Source organism: Lytechinus pictus, chromosome 14 (assembly GCF_037042905.1).
Source record: "Lytechinus pictus isolate F3 Inbred chromosome 14, Lp3.0, whole genome shotgun sequence".
In the NCBI taxonomy this organism is placed as follows: domain Eukaryota; kingdom Metazoa; phylum Echinodermata; class Echinoidea; order Temnopleuroida; family Toxopneustidae; genus Lytechinus; species Lytechinus pictus.
Window position 1 is genome coordinate 4,840,120 of NC_087258.1, and position 21,144 is coordinate 4,861,263.

The 21,144-nt window shown below is 37.1% G+C and overlaps 1 protein-coding gene across 1 annotated transcript; it reads right to left on the reverse strand.

Annotated features, from left to right (window-relative positions):
- Positions 1-271: 271 nt before the first annotated feature.
- LOC129276745 (glycoprotein-N-acetylgalactosamine 3-beta-galactosyltransferase 1-like) lies at positions 272-13,554 on the reverse strand. Its single transcript, XM_064109291.1, has 3 exons — positions 13,473-13,554; positions 7,650-8,749; positions 272-6,167 (listed from the first exon to the last, which is right to left on the reverse strand). Exons 2-3 carry the CDS (start codon positions 8,667-8,669, stop codon positions 6,018-6,020), a joined length of 1,170 nt encoding a protein of 389 aa, XP_063965361.1. The 5' UTR covers positions 8,670-8,749; positions 13,473-13,554; the 3' UTR covers positions 272-6,017.
- Between the last annotated feature and the right edge of the window lie 7,590 nt (positions 13,555-21,144).

Below are 21,144 nucleotides of genomic sequence, written 5' to 3' on the forward strand. Positions count from 1 at the left end.
CATTAAATACATCAGAGTTCAGTCCATGTACAGTACTACATCACATGTAGTATATCAAATACATTCATTATACACCAGGCACAGATCTGGGGGTAGTCTAGCTGGGGGTTTACAGGGGCATGTGCCTCCTCCCCAATTTTGCCCCAAATTGATAGCTTCTTCATAATATTACTTTATCATTGTTGTGTTGGAGAGGGAACTGTTTTTTTTTCTTTTTATGTCATTTTTTTGAGAGGCAAAGTGGTTTTTCAGGGAAATGAATAAATCAACAGAAACGACGGTTATTCCTGTCTAGTTCCTGCATTACAATCATGAATGAATGTCCAAATAATTATAGTGCTTGTATTCAACACCGTCTAAAAACAAATAAAGCCTAAAACAAATATTGCAAATCACAATTAAATGTTTTCCCCAATGGGAGCCTACTTTTTTTTACAAGCTTTGTCTTTTATTCCACATAGGCTCCTCATGTTTTACATTTCATGTCTCATGGCAAATATTTACTGTTTCAATTAACCTTGAAATGCTATATTTCATAATTTGTTAGGAACACGTTCATGCTTTTGATGTAAAAATTGAACAAATAAAAATCGACTATGGTAAATGCCTTGCACACTATTTGCTTAATGCATTAGACTCTGTTATTCACTATACATGTGCATAACTATACATGTACATAGTATGACCAATAAAGATTTTAAAAAATAAAATGAAACTCGTATTTGATTTCGCAAGAAAAACTTTAATATTAACTTTTGTGCATAAAAGACTAAAATCAGTCATACTTTGGTGTTAAATTCAGTCTTTGTTCAAAACACATAGGTATAATTACAACACCTTTGGTTGTTACTTTAACAATCTTTAATCTTATGTTCAGTCTCATAGGTGTGGTTCTCTAGAGACACCAAAATACAACACATTTTTTATTACAGTGTACACACTACTTGTAGCCTAGGGGTGTTTGGCAAACACAACTTAGAAGTAAACAAGTATATATGAAATCAAAATTGCACAGGAATATAACTCTACACATTGTCAAACTGCAAAAAGAAAGACTTTCAGATAAAGGAATGGTACACCTATATAGGAACTGAGCAAAAAGTTTTTGTTTAAGATGGTACAAATCTTTTTTTTTAAAGATGTTACAAAAGCAAGTATGAATTAAAGAACTTAGTCATTATCACTTAAAGAAAGAAAAGGGGTATTAGTGCAAGTTTTTCACTCTTTAAAGGGGAATGTCGCTCTTTACAAGCAGCTTCTCATGTATCCTGAATTAAAAAATCAATGAAATGTCATTTTCTCAAGAAATTGAAAATATTTTTTAATGTACAATACCTTCCGGATAACAGTCAACACAAAAGCAGCAATGTTAAATACATGTATTTAAATATACAACATTTATGCGTTGATGCAAAGCAGGTATGAATGGCATGCAAGTTGAAGGCCTTTCAGGGATCTTGGTAAAGTGCCAACAAGAAAAAGGAAAAGAGAAGGTAATTTTTTTCACACCATCTAATTGTATATGAAATGCAGATATTGATTTGGATAAAATCAATTTTAAAACTTTAATAACTTTAATCAAAGACTGTATCTTGAGATCAATCTCAAGGTTGAGGATGTTCTGAATTTCTGAACAAACAGGCCCAGTAGATATGAATATATCTCAATTCCAACATAAATATTAAAATACTGTAGGCGATAGGTTGACTTTCATTAGAGCCGACTAAAACATTTTGCTCTCAATTTCGGTCACTGTACTGTTATCTGCCATCTCATTTTAAGCAAGTCAAGAACTAGGTATTTTGATTTACACTCTTACACTCAATATACATGTACAAGTAGAATTTGCATGAATCATATTGAAACAAGTTTGAAAAAGGGATAAGCATACTTCTTTGCTATTATGGAAGGAATAACAAATATTTCAAATTAAAAAACATGTTTTTGTACTAGAAAATACAAAAGAAATGAACATATATTTCTAAAATTGTATTGTTTCATTAATGAATATGCAAAGAATATTGTATCAAATATGTAAATTATTAGTAAAAAAAAGCTCATGTACATGTAACCTGTATTTAATAAAGCAAATACAGGCTTTTGGCAGGCAACCAACATAGCATACTGCCAAGTGGTCAAAATTTTCAGTAGAAATAAACACAGGTTGAATTCAATTCATACACTGCCAAGTACCTTGTCCATTGTACAAGCATACAGAATTTGGCCAAATTCCATCAATTTTTTTGTACATGTACTACTAGCCACAGCCTGTAATTTGATACTGTGAAAAGGCCAACAATACCTTCTTAAATACTACATTGTAATAATTTGGTGCTTCTGACACATTTTCCTTCTTCTAGGGCCTAACATGAAGCAGTCAGCTCTGTTTTAAGATGGGAGACAATATAGACCTACATAGACATATACATGTATGAGTGCAATGCTTTGATGTATACTTGTATAATGGAATAGTATAAATTTTTATTAAAGCAAATGAAATGTTAAAAAATAACTGTTAAAGCTACTTTATATATATGTCTAAATACATCTACAATATTAAAAATAGAGCCATAATAAATGAGAGTTGATTCACATCCTAATCACATAATGTATATTAAAAATATATAGACCTGCATGTATTAAAACAAAATTGCACAATTCACGATCACCTGCCCACTTCCAGTGTGATCTGGGTCCCGTAACACAAAGGTTAGCGATTGATCGTACGCTTGATTTTCAAGATTGATTGTACATTGTAGTCAATGGAATCAATCGTAGAAAAATGTTTTACGATCATTGCTAAGCTTTGTGTTACGGGGCCCCAGATCAGCTGTTACACACAGGCTCTCACATTACGTGGTCATTCACAAAACAAACAAACTCGGGTTGCAATGCATGTAAAATCAATACTAATATGAGACAGCTGAAGGCTATAACTAGAAGCTTTTGCAACCACCTGATCACTAAAATATATTTGAAAATTACCAGAACGTGCTCAGGCCTCAAAATATCTGGTCATTATTTTTCTGCATTCTACCAGAAACAACTAAAGTTCTGGTACAGTAGTTGTTCAATAGTACTAATGAATTATGAGAATGGGACTCGCATTCCTATAGCAAATGATGCACATTATTTGCCTCACATTAATAATTCTTGTAATTTTGTTTTCATATTGCGAATCCTTGCACAGCTCTGGTATTTTTTAAAATCTCTACACATGTATATACAGTACATGAATCTTGTGATCATTTTCTTTTACAGAAAATTTGATTACTTTGCTTTCACATAAACAAAATACTATCAACCTGGCCTATTAATGTTGAATGTGTAAGGACTGGAAAAAAAACCTTTGAGTTTAAAAAAATCAACATACAGTGTACATATATACAGCATAAAGGTATTCCGAGAATAAGATAGGCGATTATTCAATATGCAAGTTTGATTCAGGCAAGGTTAATTCCTAATTTCTGAAGATCTGGTAAAATTATGAAAGACCTCTTATCTGATAGGAATAAAATATTTTTGTGAAGATAATAGGTGTGAAAGTGCCAACACTGCATTGTTGCTGGATTACTGTATCTTGGATGCATCTGTATCGTGGATTAATACAGATCATTTGTTGTACAATATCCAAAGGTCACTAAAGGTGGTGCTGCACCAATCAGAGTTTGCTCAATCCCAAGACTTTCGCCCGATTGGCCCTTTCTCGAGATTCAAGAAACCCCATCTCTACCAATGCAAGAAGGGCAATTAGGGTCTGACGCCGTGAATAAATAATCCTGAGTGCGTCCGCACCTGCAAATTAGCAGGATAATTTGTAAATAGCGCGCTATTTTGCAAATATTCATAGGCTGACTTTGGATTGCAATCTCGAGATTCCAGCAAACTATCCCGATTATTTGAAAACTCGTGCTGGTGCAGACGGCCCTTACAGGCCATGGCTTCTGGTGGCTCATTCCTGGCAGTGATGCCTTCTTATTTTTCCGAACAAAATTGAGGCCACCAAAAAAAGCGCCCTCTCTTCTTCAATTATAAGATTTCAAATTCTACTCATTTTTCTTGATTTTTTCTTTTTATTTACCAGGGCCCACATGTTCTAGCTTTAATAACTGAAGGTCGAATTATTTCCAAGACCTTGTCCTCATCTAGTTCCTTTAATGGTTTTAGTGGAAACAAGTTCAAAGCAGGCTTGGGAGGGATCGTAGGTGATCTTCGAAACCAATGTCGTGTGAAACAAGTGACTACACCAAGAGCGTTCCCATAGCAAAAAGATCACTTTGAGTTAAGTTGTTTTGGATACCAGTTCAGGAGATGGTGATGAAGATGTAATACAAAAGCAATCTTCTATACTGGTTTTCTTTACTGGTTTATGGAAAACCAGTTCAAAAAAGTAAATGAGAATGGGGTCTAAAAGAAGGGTACTGTACACATGTTTGCACCTCACACCATATGCCTCCACATTTGTTTAATGATCCAACATCAGCAGTATCTGGTTGCACGGGCTTAATCACAACTGGCAGGCAAAAGATATTCATTCGACCCAACCCATGCTCAATTTTTAAATTTGATTTTGCTGAATGACAAAAATGAATGAATATGACTGACAATCTAACACCGATTCTAGGGAGGGTACCTACTGAACTTACTTTTTCCAAATTGGAAAGATATATCACCACTATGGAACTATATTTTTACTGGCGGAAGAATTAGGGTCATTTTACTCTCTCAAGTGATGAATTTGATCCTGTCAGGTGTAGTCTTCATAAATGCTGATTCAACCCTCGAATTTCCTCCTTATTTTTTATGAATTCTTTTTAAGTGCCACTTTAACACACGAGTCTATGGGAAATGAATTAGGCCTGTGAGCCCATCTTCAGAGCAGGGAGGTTTATGTAGTCTGCTTTAGTCTTGCTCTCATCAAGTATTATATGTGCTGGTCTTGTGAGCAGACCCACTTGTTGTATATTTCAGTCAAATTTTTTTATCCTAAATACTATTTCCAGAATTCCAGAATCTATTATTGGATTGACCAATATCTGTTTTGATACCTGTTATAAACATGTTAAAGCCTGTTAAAGCATTTCTACAATATATATAAGGCCATCTTAGGTAAATTAATATAATCATCATTTTATCACATTGTAAATTTCTATGGAATATATGCACATTTTCATAAAATGAAGGTACTAAATGGAAAATCTCCCCTTGCTTTGGAAAAATCTTTTGGGGAAAATCAAAGTAAAAACACCAATTTTATAGGTTAAACTCATCAATCCAACAGTTGCAAATTCATTGACTGCCATGCATGTAGATGCGACTGGTCGCAATGCCCTTCCCCAAAATGAATTTACAGCCAAAACGCTATGCCCTCTTTTAAAACTAGTTGATATGCCGCTTTAAGTGTCACAACTTTGACATGCAATATTTGATTTTGATGAATTTTTCAGTGCTGTTTCTGGAGTTAATATTACTGAAACTGACTTGTGGGGGCCTTTTAGTCTAGTGGTTACGACTCTCGTCTTCAAATGTAGGTTCGATTCCCAGCCATGGCATACTTTCCTTCAGCAAGAAATTCACCCACATCGTGCTACACTCAACCAAGGTGAGGCGAGTACCAAGTATAAAGAAATTCCTCAAATACCTGTAGGCAGCGTGGCTACAGCTGGGGTAGTAATAGAAGCGCTTTGTATCCTCAGGCAAAAAGTGCTTTAAATATCCAGCTACATGTATTATCATTATTTTTGGTGTGGGGTGGATTCAACCTCTATAGGGGAGTATGTCATGAAAGGACTTGTCAGACGTTTCATCTGACAGTTGCCATGGTAAAAGTGCTCCTCAGCCAATCAAAAATCAAGGAAAGCTGTCTATCTGACACCTTGTCCAATGGAAATGCTGATGAAACAGATCATACCTGATAGTGGGAAGAAAAAAAACATACTCAATAATGCATGGAACAGACGGCTGGTAGATCGATCTGTAGGCAAACGGTGAATTATCTGGAGTGTCTTAAGAACTCTCTATGCTGTCTTATCCTGTTCTGCTGGGCAGACATAGTTCCCGATTCCAAACGGTCTCATATGGTACACCATGTAATTCATCAGGTAAAGACCATTTGGGCTCAAGTTATGAAAACTTACAGGATAGTCTCTACAGCATTCTTCATCTCCCTGTAAATATAAAAAAGGGATTGTCTAATTTAATCTTAATTATTACAGAACAAGACTCTTTCAAGATTCAAATGAGCATGTTAATATCAAAATTTATAATATCCTAAAATAATTAGAGCACAAATCACTTAATGGTGCAAAAGATGAAGAGGGACATCACTATTTCATAACCAGTGATGAATCATGATAATGCTTGCTAAAAACATGCTCTCTCTACTTGAAGCTGCAGTTTGTTCTGTCAATTCAACTATTAAAAGTGTGTGTATAAGGGCAGTATTTGTAGGAATGGTTGCAAAGTAAATAGGCCTACGTGTACACCAAACAATTTCGGACAATAAGTGTTAAAACCTATTCATATCATTTTTACAAAAATGGTACTTAAATGCATTGAAAATGGTATCGTGATAACCATTTGGATCGTGCAGACTTTTGAACACAAATTATGATCAAACACCCATGGTAAATGATATTGGAGTGCAAATACAAACATGAAGTGTTTTTTAAAGGACAAGGCCACCTCAACATAAAGTTGACTTGAATAAAAATTGAAATATCCAACAAGTATAACACTGAAAATTTCATCAAAATCGGATTGATTTTTCTCTACCGATTCAAATCAACCATTTTCTGGGGTGGAATTGACCTTTAAGTGATAAATATCCTTTTTTACATCTACAAACTGTGTATTCAAATCTTAAAATTTGGTTGGTTAAAATACGTTTATTGCCTGACGCCTAAACATGAGTTGCAAACAGACGGTATGCATGTGTTTCTTGGAATTTAGGCTGGCCAAAAATTGTACCTGCCCCCCTCCCCCCCAAAAAAATAAATAAATAAAATTGGCCATTGCCATTTAGTGATTAACAAACAGCAAACCTTTGGTAACTAGAGCCCTGCATATTGAAAGATGACTTCAAACACATGTAATCAATACAAAATAAATACATGTAGTGAGTGTGTGATATCATTGACTCATCCAGCTTTTACTTTTGTTGGGTTGGAGTTGACCTTTAATTATCTTTTTCACTCATGTAACTCCCATTAGAATCAACTTCTAAAAAGATTGACTCTAATTGAAGACCTTTGTGAAAAAAGATGTCTTCTCCTGGGAAAAGTGATATCAGATATTGAAAGTTCAAGTGGTTTCTTTCTGTAAACTGCTGATTCATCTATTGCCAACTATCCACTCATCACAATGTCTACCTTCATAGCCTAATGCCATTCTGTCCATCAACATTTTGTCTATCAGCCTTTTGGTCCAGTAATCTCTTTGTATAATAATCATCAGTTCATTCATGACCATTACGTAGCAATTAGACCATGCGGAGAGTGGACAAACTGATGGTAGATCAAATGATAATAGATGAGTTGGTGATTAGACGAATTGGCATCAGACCAATTGAAAATAAACCGTTTCTGTTAATTAATTGTGGTGGACAAGCAGCACTTGACAAGTGCATCAAGCTTTTAGATTCAACTTACCAGCTTCTCTGGCTTATCGATGTACCTCCACACCCAGTCTAAAGATTGGTGAGCATTGAGAGGTAATGAAGGTTTCACAAGGACCATCTGGAAACGACTGATACCTTTGCCATCACGACCATCTTGACGGGAACTGATCCCAGCTTGACGAAGGCATGCTTCAAGCTCTCTGAAGTCCTCCTTGCCTCCGTACAGACTGCCACACTTTGGGAAGACCTTCACAGCTTGGATGGCTGCGTCTTTGCTCAGAGCTACGATCGAACCACGCTGGTTGGTCCCGGTTAACACGTGCCCTGCAAATCCTGGCATGTACGCCTGATGCATGAGAAGCATGTAGCGGTAGTTCTCCAAGACTAAGAAGACATCATGTTCAACTTTTACATACCAATCATAATTTGGGTGTTTTTGTACAACGTAACTCATGACGTTCTTTGTCCTCTCCCATGACTTTGCAGGCCCATCGGGTAGATGGGCATTCTTCACATTATATTTCTCATCATCGGTATCGCTCAATATGACAAAGTCATTACAGTGTGACGTCCACGACTGAAACAAGGTTTTACCATACGATGGTATACCCGAACCCCCGACTGTGATGACACAAAAGACTGATAATGCAGACTTCAACTTATTGGCATCATATTGCGGATCAAACATCTGCCAACTTGCAATCTCAATTTGTTCTTCCGTCTTTAGGGATCCCATGCCGGGATTCGTCACTGGTTTATCAAACGTGAAGTAAAAACATTTTCCATTCACGCCATATTGCAATGCATTTGTTGCGACTCCTGCTTGATGATTGCCAGTGTTTGTACGCTGCCCATGGAGGAATGCATTGATTCTGTCATTTCTTTGGTCTTTATTCCCTTTTCCCTGGCTTTCACCAGAGTTTGATTCTGAGTAAGATTGGAGTTTGGTGTCCAGTACAGATGAGAAATCTTCGTATTTGCTCCAAACGATAGCAAACAATATCCCAGCAACAAGGCCAAGTGAGAGGGACAGGATCCTATTAAAATCCATCTTGGTTTATTGTCCAGTTAGTGCATTCTAAAGAATTACAACATCAATCGCTGGGTTCTTCAAACCATCCATTATATTACCTGAACAAGAATGACACAATAAAATAGTATTTATTACTGTAATTACAAAATATGATAGAAGACCAAATTTCCCCACCTGTAATTGTTGGCAAATACTATAGGCAGCAAGTCTTTCAATCACATTTCAAGTCAATATACCCACTGCTTTTCCAAATATCACGAGCGGGAACGGTTGTATTTTGGCGTTGATCTCGATGCCATCATTTGCATTCTCAGACAGGCAAGCAAATTGATATGGACCAAAGTTAGAGACCAAAATCATGCGAATATGAGGCAAAAAGCAGGGTGAACTGGTGCAGGCAGATCTGTTGGTCGCTTTCTTCAGGCCATATACTATGGCGAAGCAAAGCAAGCCAAAGCATACAAAGAGAAGTGATGTTTGAATGAGAATTCAACAATGTAAAGATCGAGCTAAAAGTCCAAAATACATGCCGTTTCTGATAGCGATATTCGGAAAAGGTTCAAAAGCGGTGGGTTTATTGACCTTGAATTGAAATATGATTGAGAGACTTGCTACATGTATAACCCAGTTGTGCACCTTGGTTTTAATAGCTAGGTCTCGATCTACTGGTGGGGAAATTTACTCAAGTCAAACATGACGGCAAATGATCGAAGAAGAACCTGATCTGAATCTGATCATGAATGTTTGTCATACATATTTGGTATTTTGCAGCATATATTTTGGATAGATGGTATTAAAGCTGATACTTATCGCTATCATTTTTCTTTATTCATTAAAAAGAATTACGCAGTAATCGAGGAGAGTGCGCTAGCGCATCCATAAATGCTGTAGAATTTAAGCGTCGGTTGAACCTCCACTATTACAAGCCCAATGATGAACAGCTGTAATGGAAACTGACAGTGTTATTTTGTCCCAAAGAAAAAAGATAAAAAAAGCCTAACATTGCCAACCTTACTTTGCCACACATGGAGTACATGTAACAGAGAAAAAGGTTTAACCTTGTTCATTGAATGAGTGAATGAACCCTCAAGTGAGTGGTAGTTTAGCGGAGGGTGCATATCTCTTTCCCACTTTTTTATGATTCAGACCCCCCCCCCCCCCTGTAAGAAATCTTGGATGATACAGCCATGGTTGTACAGAGAGTGAGACTGTAAAGCTTTGACTTTGACTTTGTCTAGCTAGAGGTTAGTCTCACACAAAAATACTCCAGCTCAGCTCTGCGGGCACTAACCTCTTGTCGAGGCCCTGGTGGCTGCATCCTGAGCAAAGCAAGGGTATTAGGCCTCTTGACATCTAAGCTAAATTATATATTCATGAGGCACGTCTTCCTAATGAATATAAATGAGCTCATGAATATTTAATGGTCACCTAGTAAATTGACCAATGAAATGTCAAAGCTGTTTTGTCCAGAGTTCGGAATATTTAGTCCACTATTTTGCAGGGGATTCATTTAATTGCGGGACAATATACAGCAAAATGCTACAAGTAGTGGTAAGTAGAACTAGCCATAACTGACCCATCACCAGTCACCACCCCAAAACTTCCCGGGAGATCGGGCTGGTCCACAAGGGGAAGCACCAACTGAACTCGACTCCAGTATTCCCTCTCACCGCAGAGATAATCGACGCAAAGTGGAATCGCGTGACAGATTATAATTTTTCCATATCCTGTGGCTATGGGTAGATTTACAAACACATCTAATCCTGTCAGTGCAGATAAATAATTGCATCAACTTGCAAACCCTTAGATGGTCGCATGTCATAAGGTGGTCCAATTTCGCGAACAGGGTAAAAATGGTACCCAAAAAATTTCTTTGATATGTTAAATGGGTATTATCATTCTGTAAATAATGAAAAGTTCAAGTCTCAAATAACTTTATTTTTCCTAAAAATGACTAATTAACAGCTAATTATTACATAGACATCAATACATGTAAATATGAATTTTGAAATGTGTTTTCCTCAAATTGGACCTGCTGAACATACATGTAAAATGGTGTCAAAAGTTAATGCAACATTGGATCACCCTAGCATTTTATAGTTTTAACCTTGTAACATCAATAATTAAATCTGTAACAAAAATTGAACAATTATCTGTTACTGTATGCATATTAATTACACTAATTAATCAACAACATTTAATTTCACATTTTTGCCCCCATAATGCCTTTCACTGTTTATATGCTTGGCAAAATGACTACATCATGGGTAGAAATGTTTGTTGCAATGATACACAACATTTGTACTGAAATTTAGATTACAAATTAGATAATTAACCAAATTTCTACAGTTTATTAATGGTTAGGTTGCGGATCAGAGCTGACATACACATGTATTGCATTCCTGCATATTTTCAAAATTGTCAAATTTTTATTATAACATTTTTAATAGTTGTGCCCTGCTTTTAGCCTGCCTAGAAACATGAGGCTGATAGTCATATAAATTAAGTTTAATTAACATTCTATCATTCACCGCATCCACCGGCTCCGCCACCCCTGTTTAATACTTCAAACTTAATGTGCTATAGTAAAGTTTTTGTTCCTGATATTGTATTGATCTGATTTATAGTAATTATTTGGCCTATAGACTCTATTCTAGCTTCAAAATGAGATCTTACTCAATAAATTTGGTCAAGATGAGCAACAATTTATCTATATGACACCATGGCCATGTGGAAAATTGTTTATCCACCACCTTGCATACCCAACTTATGAAATGCGACCAAATCGGTCAATATTCAGCATTTTTTAGAGGCATATTCAATGCTCTTTGATATTTTGCCGTCACTCTTCAAGAATCCACAGGTTTCCATTTTCCTCCTGCAAGCCAATGGCAATGCAACAAAGCTGAGCTCGTCAGCAGCCTACGCTCTAGACCAAGCAAAAGCTTCAGTCTCTGTTATGTTGGCTGTTCCGCTGAACTCCATTGGCTCCACTCACCAAATACAGACACCGAAGTTCTAGCTCGATCTATACGTACTCAATGTCCATATGTTTATGTATGAAAGGAGAATGAAACTCTTGGAGCAAGTTAGCTTTTGTGAAAGCAGAAAAATCAAAGAATAAGATCAACAAAAGTTTGAGTAAAATAGGACTAGCAATAGAAGAGTTATGAGCATTTGAATGTCGAGATCACTAATGCTATGGAGATCCTCCTATTGGCAATGCGACCAAGATCTATGATGTCACAGATGAACAACTCTCCTTTTTTGGACACAAAAAAATACCCCAAAACATCTCTTTTTGCTCATTCTAATCATATGACAAACGATTCATCAATTATATGTTGTGAAACCTCTGTACTTGTCCTCTCATAAAGAGAACACCTCACCTTGTGATAGACTCTATAAAAGTGAGAATATAAGTGAAATAAGTACTAAAGTAATGAGGGAGTTGTACGCATTGAACTGGAAATACGTATTTCCAGTTCAGTGGTTGTACGTGTGTGACATCACAGATCTTGGTCGCATTGCCAATGGGAGGAACTACATGGCATTAGTGATCTCAATATTCAAATGCTCATAACTTTCTTATTATTCATTCAATCTTCCTCAAACTTTCAAATTCAACAATATGTTTCTTTGATTTTTCTCTTTGATATGGATTCAGCTGGTTTCAAGGGTTTCATTCTCCTTTAAGTTCAGATAAAACAGGGAAGTGAAGTTGCGCGAAAGCCGAAGTAAGTCACTGTTTTTTCCCCTTTTAAGTTTATTTTTCCCTGTTTTGGTGCATTTCAGGCCAAAACGGAATAATAATCTTTAATTTGGTACAGTTCTTTTGATATATTTTAATGAAATAAAGACAAACATCAATGAGCCCCGTCGGGGGGATTTTGCATTGTTAACCCCCCTAATAGTAATGGTGGCTGCACGATAGCTAACCCAGGGAGTTATGAATCATAACAAAATGGCCGATCGAGACTGGGGTAGAAGGAGAGAAATTTTCGTTTTTTGAGGTTCCAGTCTGTGCCTCGATGTCAGGAAACTGCCACTTGTTAGACCTTCATCCATATAATCGTGGTAAGTGCATAATTTCTGTTTTCACAATTCATTTGGAGAAATATTTAGACCATAAATCACGCTAGTCCCGTGAGTATGGTCAAATACACGGTAAGCCCCTGGGCTCCCTGGGTTACACGATAGCAAGCCGTTTGTGTACAAGGAGAAATTAAAAAAAATAATAAATGTGAAAAAAATAAAAACTCCTCGAAACAGACGGCTGCCAGCTGTCTACACTCTACAGACTACAGTCTACCCACGGCCACGCTCGAACTCTCAAGTCATGACATTGCAAATTGGATGATTTTCACCGACCAATTTTTGCCTTTTTGGTCGGAATATTGGTAAAATTTTACTAAAAACGATACAAAATAAAAGTCAGTGACATATGGCTCAGATGTCAAAAGGCCTTGGCTCGCTGCGCTCGCCAACCTAATTCGCGGAATTCGCTTCGCGAATTAATAGGAATAGGAACCTTCGCTTCGCTTTGCTCGGGAAGCAGCCGCCGGTCGCCAGGGCCAGGGCCTCGACAAGAGGCTATGCGGGCACCGACCCGCCTTCTCGGCCAGTCAGCCCGGCTTCACACAACACCAACCCAAGTCCCATTCGAATTCGATGCAGACCTCATCGAAACCGGTCTAGTCACAAAGACTTTTCTAAAGATTTTCTCCGTGATTTTCGTATCAAAATATAGTATGCATGGAAAAGAACTGGAACTGACTACTTTAAATCTTATTTTCGAAATTAATAGACGAAAAAACTTACAAATAGAAGAAATTCAACTCAGGCTCAGGTCTTCGCACTCACACACCGGCCCGTCCTGCAGATAGAATTATGATGCTCTATCAGCTACTGGTCTCAAGAGGGCAGCATGCATGCTTGCCGCCATACGATCTTGCCGCGGCTCGTAAACTCCTCCGAAAAGGAAGTAATTCCTAAATTATATGCAAATAATATGAATAGAAGTACAATTAGAATTCTATTAGTAATAATGTAGTACAAGTCGAAGAGCTAGGGTTAGATTCTGTGATTTAACGAATAAATAACCAAAAGAGAGGAAGGGGATCAATAACAAGATCATAAGGGTGGGACCCTCTTCGAAATGTACTATTAATAGAATTCTAATTATACTTCATGTTATTTGCATATAATTCAGGAATTCTATATATTATGTAACATTTTGTACAGGTCTTCGGGGGCGGTATTCTGAAAATCGTGTTAACTTTCGTGTTAAATATCGTGTTATCTCTCTGATTTAACACGCCACTAACATACCCCCAAATCGGTATTCTGAAAACCGTGTTATCTGCGTGTTATCTCATTTCGTGTTATCTTCAGCTCCTCCCACTCTGCATCTATTTAATCCAATCAAATGCGCTGTTAAAGAAAAGATCGCGCACAATTTTTAGGGGAAAAATCATTGTACGCGCGTTGACACGAAGCCAGCTGCATTGTGACATCATTTTGTAAGCGCATAACAGCTAAATAAAAGTTAGAGCTAGTAGGGGAGGGGTGATTGTGGCAATTAAGAATGGAATATTTCAGATAGTGCGAAATTATAACAGAATGAAGAGACCTCGATCGATGGTGGCAGGGGGAGATTATACACCATGAAAATATGCGAGAAAACATATCTATTTGCCCCCAAGTAATTTTGAAAACTTGAAAAATAGATGTGCAATGCAAAATTTAAAAAGCATGCACTTTAAGAAACATTTAACTAGACATAGAGATATTATCAAATTGGTATCAAATCAAGCTGCTGCAAACAGTGACTAATAGCTCATTATTTTTACCATGCTGTACTGCAACTAAAGTCTCGCAGTTCTCCGGTGAACGGAGGAATTCAACACAGCTAGAAGAAGAAGAAGGTGGGAGAGATTTTGTATTGCTGTACTGCTTTTTTTTAGACGTTTTCAATTTTATTTCCCTCCTTTTGTCTTAAATTTTTAACGATATGGCAAAAAGTAAACATATGAGCATATATAATAATGATTTTTTTTAATAATCCAAATTAAAGATGCATTTGAAGGGTACTCTCACAGTTAGTTCCAGACAAAGAAATTGACGTTTAATCATTGTTAGTGGAAAGAAAGGTATAAGAGAGAAAATAAAGTTGGAATAAAGAAAATTACTATTAGTTCTGCCAGACGATAGCTTTATGCCGGTCTATGACTGTTGTTATCGACATTTCCGTCTGCTAGAAAAAGTGCAGCCATCGTCTTCCCCAACTTAACCTCTCCTTAGGGCAGTGTTAAATGTTCGTGTTATCTTTGAACAAAATTTTTGCTAACACCATTTTCAGAATACCAAATTTCGTGTTATCTTCCTCCCTAACACCGCGTATGGGGTTGCGCGTTGCGTACTGCGCATTTCATGACCTGCGCGGTGCTACCACTTGGTCCACGTGTTTTTCATGGTAACACGATTTTCAGAATACCAATCGTGTTAGCTAACACCGTTTTTGTGTTAACACGGTTTTCAGAATACCGCCCCAGAGGGTTAGCATGTTCAAAGCTTAAATCACAGAAACCGAGAAGAAACAGTTATTTGTGGAGCGTTGTGGCCCAGTGGATTAGTCTCCGGACTTTGAAACAGAGGGTCGTGGGTTCAAATCCCAGCCATGGCGTAGTTTCCTTCTGCAAGAAATTAATCCACATTGTGCTGCACTCAACCCAGGTGAGGTGAATGGGTACCTGGCAGGAATTTCTTGAAATGCCGAGCGCGTAAAAGCTGCTTGAGCTATTGCCAGGGTGAATATCCAAGTCCTTTGGAAGCGCATAGAGACGTTATTCATAATGTTATGCGCTATACAAGAACTGACTATTATGATTATTATTATGATAAAAGGGCATGCATTAATGAAAAACGCAACATAAGAATCTTAGTTTAAAACCATGTTTACTCAATGTCAAAGAAAAACTTAATAGCATGATAACAACGATAGGATATCCAACTACAATCACAATATCATGATGAATTTATTATTTCTTATTCTTTGATCTCTATTTTCCCCCGTTTAAACGTTTGGGCATTTGACCAATAATTAGATAGACCAAAAGCTTCAGTCTCTGTATTTTGGTTGTTCCGCTCAACTGCGTTGGCTCCACTCACTAATACATGAATGAATGGGGATTATAGTAAAATGTCAAAAATTGTTAAATAAATCGCCAGAAACGACGGTTATTCCTGTCCATTGACCAATCAGCTTTCTTCATTATGTCTTTCAATGTGGAAATTTGTTTGCATAGTACCCTAAATACAAACTGATAAAATGCCATGTTTACATATTTCTTTTTCAAACAAATATTCCAAATTGAATTCTCGACAATCTTTTCCTGTTTTGTTTCTAAATCTAACAATGATAATGATGAATGAGGATGACCTTACATTCTGGGGTGCGTTGATAACACCAGTGCTGTATCCAAATTGAAGCAAAGAGCCGCATACTGCCGCAGCACAAGCCAGGGCCAATGTCATGAATGTTCCGGTTACTTTTCCCTTAAAACAAAAATGATAAAAGTATGATAAAATCAAAAGAACATCATTTCCCCATTCCTTTTTATAATTTAAACAGGGCTCCCAGGAGGCCACGACCCACATTCCTGTAGAGTTATACCTGAGCAAGTCTTGAATCAAGATTTAAAATGGGCAATGGCATTCTTTTAAGGACGTTCCACAGTTATGTTTGTGCGCATTATGATCTGCGCATAGTTTACACTCCGCGCGCTGACGTCACAATGGATGAACAGGTGATTAATTAGCTGTGGGTATGAACTGATTTTTCTCATCATCTGCACTCTAACTGCAGATCCGATGCGTTAGTTTATGAAGCTAAAAAATGGAATTATTCCATGGACCATTCAAAAAAAAATTCTCTACAATTTCAAAATACTTTACTCTGCAGTGCTGCCAAGAATCACGAATATTACCCCGAGATTGAATAAATGGTAGAGTGGTTTTGATATTTTCTTTACATAGATACAAAGCATTCGGCGCATTTTTGGTGTTTTAAAAAGCACATTTGCTGTAATAAAAATGCTGATAGTTTAAAAACAAGCACATGAACCCCTATTTTTTAATGTTTGTACTTCTTAGGTATACCTTCCTCTACAACTCTGCAAATTTTGGTGAAAATGACATGGATTTTGAATAAAGTGCAGCATTTATTGTACGTTTGCAGTTTGTTACTGAAACTTCACATTTTTTAGATTGGGATTTTGTTATCTTTTACGCCATTTTTTAAGAACTGACAGTGCCATTAAACTTAAAATTGCAAACAAATAGCACTATAAATATATTCTCCATTCTAACGATACAATTATTAACTCTCTTGCGAAATTCGATGACTTTTTCATGTATTTTGACTGAGTAATAGAGGTTAAAACTCATTGTAGTAATCTTGGGCGGTCTAGAAATGCCAAATTCTTTTGAATGCGCAATTCTTTAGAACATCAATTTGGGTGAACTTTGAAGCTCTATAGCAAAAAATCAAGCACATGGACCTATGTTATTTTTTGCATATTTCGAATATTAAGGTTCTAAAGTATCTATGTGCAAAGTTTGGTGAAAATGACATGGATTTCACTTTAACTGTGGAACGTCCTTAAATGGCACTTATAAAGGAAAGGGAAGGTGGTGCTCACTTTAGGGGTATCAAAGGCCATTAAACGCGCTGTAAAAGGCTGCGAGGCCAAAGCCAGGGTAACAACAACGAACGTAGAGGGCAGCAACACTTTGCAGTATTGCTTTTAGGAAGGTCCACTCCGCTCAGATTTTGTGACCATTTTCTCCCAGAGCACTTTTTTGGAAGATTGTAGAGTTGATTTTTTTCGTTTGTTCAATTTTACTATTTATTATTGATAATAAGACCTCCAAGAAAATATGTTAAATAATATTATTTTAGCATATTTGTATTTTTTTAAAATTTTAAAACAAAAGGTAATCATGATTTTTGTAGTTTACATGGCAATAAAAATACATAGACTGATGACATTTGTGTTACCGTTCTTCTGCTTAATTTCGCTGCCCCTACCAACTCTACACAAGCTAACGCCAGAGCCAAGACCGTGATGTTCTGGTCTGGCCGCGCCGAAACTTCCCCGGTCACCTGTACCTCGGTGCGCGTACTGCGCTGCGTGAATGATAATGCTGACTGCACTGCACTGGCATGATAATCTCGACGCGACTCGACTTAGCTAGATATGGACTTGAAAGATATAGACTTGGTCTGTCATTGATGTGGCACTATGGCGGATGAGCAACGATAAATATTCAAGGTTAGAATTTTAATTTTCACTTAGAGTGTAGATTGTAGTCTGAAAATCTAAAATAATTATGCTATATCCACAAATCCAACCCACATTTTGCAATCCATCAGGCAAGATCGAATACGACCACTAAACAGCAAAGCCAAGTCCCAGACCCAGTCTAAAGTTGAAAATTATACACGTTAGACATAATATTAGACAGCAATTATCTGGTTCATTATCGAGCTATGTATATTCCGACGGGTCTTGACTTGAGACGAACTATCAAGGGGCGAAGGTCTATGTCACATCTACTTTTTTCATTTCATAATTTTACAAAAATTTGTGTTAGCATATGCATGCAGCCCACCGTACCCTACCTCAGCACCGACCGGCCCGGGGCGCCGGCGCGGTCATGCCAGCCATGGCGCTTGTATAAGAGGCGGTGCTGGATTGTGTAGGCGCATTATGGTGCAGCGAAATTTAGATGAAGACGTATCAACCTCACGTATACTTGTTATCATATTGATATGCAAAGTCATAAAACTGTTGTCACCACCATGTAATCTTTTATGAAAAATACAGGAACAAGTATTTCATATTTTTAAGCATGATATTTAATGTAAAAACATTTCAAGCAAAAATAATGATAAAGAGGAAATGAAAATAAATCAACTCTACAATCTACTAAAAAAGTGCTCTGAGAGGTTTTCGGTGGTCACAAAATGACTTGGCTAAATCCGGGTGAAATTAGCAGACTGGTTTATTTATGACAGAATTTAATCCTGTTTTACTGAAGATGTACAAACAAATTTTGACAATAATTTAGTGATATATTATTTTAAGAATTTGGTACATTATTATTTAATTTTTTATATATTTTTTGTTTTCATTGTTTTAATCTACTATTGTCATAATCTATTAGTTTACCTATATTTTGCTGTCACTCCGTGAGTGTATTGTATCGGATCATGGTTTCGTTGGCATGACTACCAAATTGCTCGCGCACTTCATTTGTATGCGCGTATCGAGTGGACCTTCCTAATAGCAACACGCTGCTTGTGTGTTGCTGCCCTCTACGTTCGTTGGTAACAATATCAAATTAAGCGCATAGGGACGCATTTGGCAATGATATGCGCTATATAAGCATGTTGGTATTATTATTATTATTAAAATAGGATATTGAATAGTGAATCCTACTTTTCAATGGGACACATGCACTGGATTACTGCTGGGCTTCAAAATGTTTGGCTCATTATGCCACTATATGCCTGTGGCCATAGGCGGCGGAAGCGGGGGGGGGGGGGGGGACGTGTCCCCCCTAAATTTGAGGAGGGGGGGACGACCCCCCCCTAAATTTTTCGTTGATTACCTTTTTTTTTTTTTTGCTTGTCAAATTTTTTTGTCGGTCCCCCCCTAAAATGTTGGTTGATATATAACCTTTTTTTTTGCTTGTCAAAAAATTTTGGTGGTCCCCCCTAAATTGTTTGGCTTCCGCCACCAATGCCTGTGGCCGTGAAGCCTTCACGGCCACAGGCATATAGTGGCATAATGAGCCGAACATTTTGGGCAAAATGTGGGAATTATGGACCCCTACGAAAAACAGAATTTGCTGATAGGGTGTTCCATCCCATGATTGGTAAATAGATGAATAAAAATATTCAAAAAAAGATATGGTGTATCAGGCAGAATTTACCAAAAGTTGCAAGCAAGCAAAGCGAGCAAGAAAAAAATTTGACATCATTATTTATTACAAAAATCAAATTTTGTGATAGATGGATTTAATGACCGAGTAACCCTTTTACAAGGCCCTATATAAACAAGGTTGCGACAACAGGGGTCAAAGGTCAAATTTGAAGGATCTCGAATAGTTCCAACCGGGCCTTTTTGTCGACTGCTACCATTGGAAATGCGTGTAAAATTTTGAATCATTTTTTTTAATTATATCGGAAATCGACGTTAAGAATTTATTTTCACACTGCACATCCATATCAATATATTAGCGGCCACCTAAATTTATCAAATTTGTACAATCTTATAACAAAAATCGTGAAATATCGTTGATTTGAAAAATGGCAACCGAGTTCGTCGCAAGCCGCAAATGCTCACTGCTGCTGGTAGCGAGCGGGACGCTGCACTAATTTTCCCCGGAACTGTCGGGCTGGATGTAAGGTTCTGCTGGCCCCCACGGGTCGTTTGGAGAGCGAGAGGTGAGTATGTACCGGAATGTCATGTGGTGCCATAAATACTAGTTTCATGTCCTAAATTCTTATTGTAGATTTTTTGCCGTAGTAAATTTAGCTGAATTTGATTTTTTTTACCAGAGCACTCAAAAACATGAATGATTTGAGCATATCTTTGTGCCTGTCTTTACTTTAGTTTGAGTTTGACTGAGTGGGCCCTTCATCATTAATTATTTATTTATTTTTGATTTCTGATATTTAAATAGGCCACAGGGCGGCACATATCATCAACTTGGTGGTTTTCCATGTGGCCCTATTAACAAAAAAGTACAGCAAAAAATGTTACTAGATCTATTAATAATACCAAATAGATCTAATGTTGTAGTAAGTCACCCCACCCCCCATATAGGTCTTCCACCGGGAGATGGCGCTGGACCCCTTTTAGACGCTGGAGGACGTTGGATCCCTTGGCTCAAGGCCCTATATAAACAAGGTTGCGACACCGGAAGTAGCCGTCATTTGCTCATGGAGCTTTTGAATAGTTCCAAATTCACCGAAGTTTGTGTACAAAGTCAATGGGGGAGATTTTTCGACAGCAAATTTCAGGTAATAACAATTGTTATTAAGAAAAACAAAATGATAGTTTTTAAAGAGAATTTTATGTGCTTCGTTTTGATATGATTGGTTTGCAATAATTTTGAATTTTAACATGCTTTTTTACTAATTTTTAATAGTTCCAAGGCGTAAACATGACAGTAAAGATACGGTATGGATGGGACTGGCAACTGTAGCCGGCAGTGCGGCTGGCTCAGTAGCCCGATATACGCTGTGGTTGTGTTTCCTGACGGGTTGGGTCCGGACTCACGACATCTCCTTTAATTTTGAAAAGTTTACAAAAATACAAGCAATGTCATAGATTTTTTTTAGCTCAGAATGTAAGAAAATATTATAAAGAACAAATAATGATGGTGATAAGCATTATCCAAGCTATATTTTTTGCTTTAT